The sequence below is a fragment of the Palaemon carinicauda genome, chromosome 19 (assembly GCF_036898095.1).
Source record: "Palaemon carinicauda isolate YSFRI2023 chromosome 19, ASM3689809v2, whole genome shotgun sequence".
Taxonomy (NCBI): Eukaryota; Metazoa; Arthropoda; class Malacostraca; order Decapoda; family Palaemonidae; genus Palaemon; species Palaemon carinicauda.
The window spans coordinates 40,037,237-40,039,736 of record NC_090743.1 but is presented as its reverse complement, the minus strand read 5'-3'; the positions used below and the strand labels follow the sequence as shown (position 1 = coordinate 40,039,736).

General features: G+C 34.1%; 1 protein-coding gene and 1 long non-coding RNA gene across 2 annotated transcripts in view; one reads left to right on the top strand and one right to left on the bottom strand.

Moving 5' to 3' along the window:
- Window positions 1-1,838, top strand: part of LOC137658208 (uncharacterized) — an 8,086-nt gene extending 6,248 nt beyond the window's left edge. Inside the window, exon 3 of the mRNA XM_068392889.1 lies at window positions 849-1,838. Coding sequence (XP_068248990.1) covers window positions 849-1,286 — 438 coding nt within the window. The 3' untranslated portion in view covers window positions 1,287-1,838. The remainder of the gene's footprint in view (window positions 1-848) is intronic.
- LOC137658600 (uncharacterized) overlaps window positions 1-2,500 on the bottom strand; it is a 100,828-nt gene that overhangs the window by 72,997 nt on the left and 25,331 nt on the right. The gene's annotated exons all lie outside the window — the stretch shown is intronic.

Sequence of the window (2,500 nt, the reverse complement as noted above, 5' to 3'; positions counted from 1 at the left end):
TTAATCTCTCAGTACAGTTAACCACTATTTAATCTTTCAGTTTAGCCTACTACAGTTTAATCTCTCAGTACAGTTAACCACTATTTAATCTTTCCGTTTAGCCTACTACAGATTAATCTATCAGTATAGCTAACCACTTTATAATCTTTCAGTTTAGCCTTCTACAGTTTGATCTATCAGTATAGCCAACCAATTTTTAATCTTTCAGTTTAGCATACTACAGTTTAATCTATCAATATAGTTAACCACTTTTTAATCTTTCAGTTTAGCCTACTACAGTTTAATCTATCAGTATAGTTAACCACTATTTTAATCTTTCAGTTTAACCAACTACAGTTTAATCTATCAGTATAGTTAACCACTATTTTAATATTTCAGTTTAACCAACTACAGTTTAATCTATCTGTATAGCCAACCAATTTTTAATCTTTCGGTATAACAAATCACTTTTTAATCTGGCAGTTTAGCTAATCACTTTTTAATCTATCAGTTTAGCCAATCACTTTTTATTTCATCAGTTTAGCCGATCACTTAGTAAACTTTCAGTTCAGCCAACCATATTTAAATATTTCAATTTAGCCAACCACATTTGAATCTTTCAGTATAGCCAATCACTTTTTAATCTTTCAGTTTAGCCAACCACTTTTGAATCTTTCAGCACAGCCAACCACACTAAATTTTTCAGTATGGTTAACCCCATTTTAATCTTTCAGTTTATACAACCACTTTTTAATCTTTCAGTATAGCCAACCATTCTCAATTTTTCAGTATAGCCAACCACTCTCAATTTTTCAGTATAGTCAACCCCATTTTAATCTTTCAGTTTATCCAACCACTCTTCCTTGCAGATACCAATCTACAACACAGTCTACAAGGAAAAGTACATCCCCACGACTGTCTACCAGCCTGTCTACAGCACTATCTATAACACCCAATACCAGACCCAGTACGTACCCCAGTACATAACCGAAACCCAGCACCAGACGCAAGTCCAGTATGTCACGAAATACGAGACGGACTACCAAACCTCATATGACACCCAGTACGTCACCAAGACCGACTACGTCCCACATTTCGTCACTCACACCGAAATTTCGACCTTCTTCCAGCCCCGGGTGGAGTTCCAGACCGTCTACAAAACGCATTTCGAGCCAAAATACGTCACCCAGACGGAGGTGCTTCACAATACAGAGTACCAGACGCAATACGTACCTCAGTACCATACAGTGGTGCAGACGATGCAGACTTATAAGACAGTCTGTCCCAAGAAGGGGTACAGTCGTTAAAACTAACGCGAGTTGGAGAAATATGTACCCCAGTACCACTCAGTGGTGCAAACGGTGCAAGACTTATAAGACAGTCCATGGCAAGAGGAGGTATAATCTTTAAACATAATACGAGTTGAAAAAAGGCAAATAAGTGATGATTGTAAATTGAGAAACTGACCTTGAGTATGAATAAATTGCAAGAGTTTAACCTCCCCTTTCTTTAACTTTCTTCTACTTTATTGACCGTCTTTCCCTATTAATCAAAGAATTGTTTTCCCTTCTCACCGAGAGATGACACTGATCTTATTCTCTCATCTTCCATTAATCAAAGAAATGTTTTCACTTCTCACTTAGTGAGGAAACTGATCTTATTCTCTCCTCTTCCATTTAAGCTCAAGGCAACAAGGACATATGACGTCCATACCTTTCATCTTTTCTTTCTTCGAAAAAGGACTATTCGTCATGAACTTTGTACAATGTATTTACAAATGTGTAATCTATTCTAACATATAGCACGCTTAGGAGAAGACAGGGAAAACACAATGCAAATTAAAAATATTGTATCTATTAATGTCCACGCTGTAAAAATATGCTTGCTAATAAAAAGGTCTTCAAGTTTATCATTTTTGTTTTCTTTAATCAATACTGTTTCTTACTTTATTTAATTCTTTAAACTAGTGATACACACGTGAAATTATGGAGAATTTTTTCACATTGACTTTATTATTATTATCATCATCATTATCATTATTATTATCATAATAATAATAATAATAATTACTATTATTATTATTATTATTATTATTATTATTATTATTATTATTATTATTACTACTACTAGCTAAGCTACAACTCTACTAGGAAAAACACGATGTTGTAAGCCCAGGGGCTCCAACAGGGAAAATAACCCAGTGAGGAAATGAACCAAGAAAAATAAAATATCTTAAGAACAGCAAAAACAATTTATTTGCTTTGGCGCAAATGCTACCCAACTGACATCTTTGTCTGAAGCCACATTATGTATAAAATACATTTCCTAAAAATAACAAATAATATTGTTATTTTCATTAACGTTATATTTACATTTTCCACCATACTGCATAAGACCCATTTCGATCAACTAACTGCCAGGTATATAACTGAGTAGGTTACAGACACAATTGAATCGAGCGCTCTAACCACTAAACTATTATCACTATTACTATCTAAGACGATATAAGAGGAAAACTACT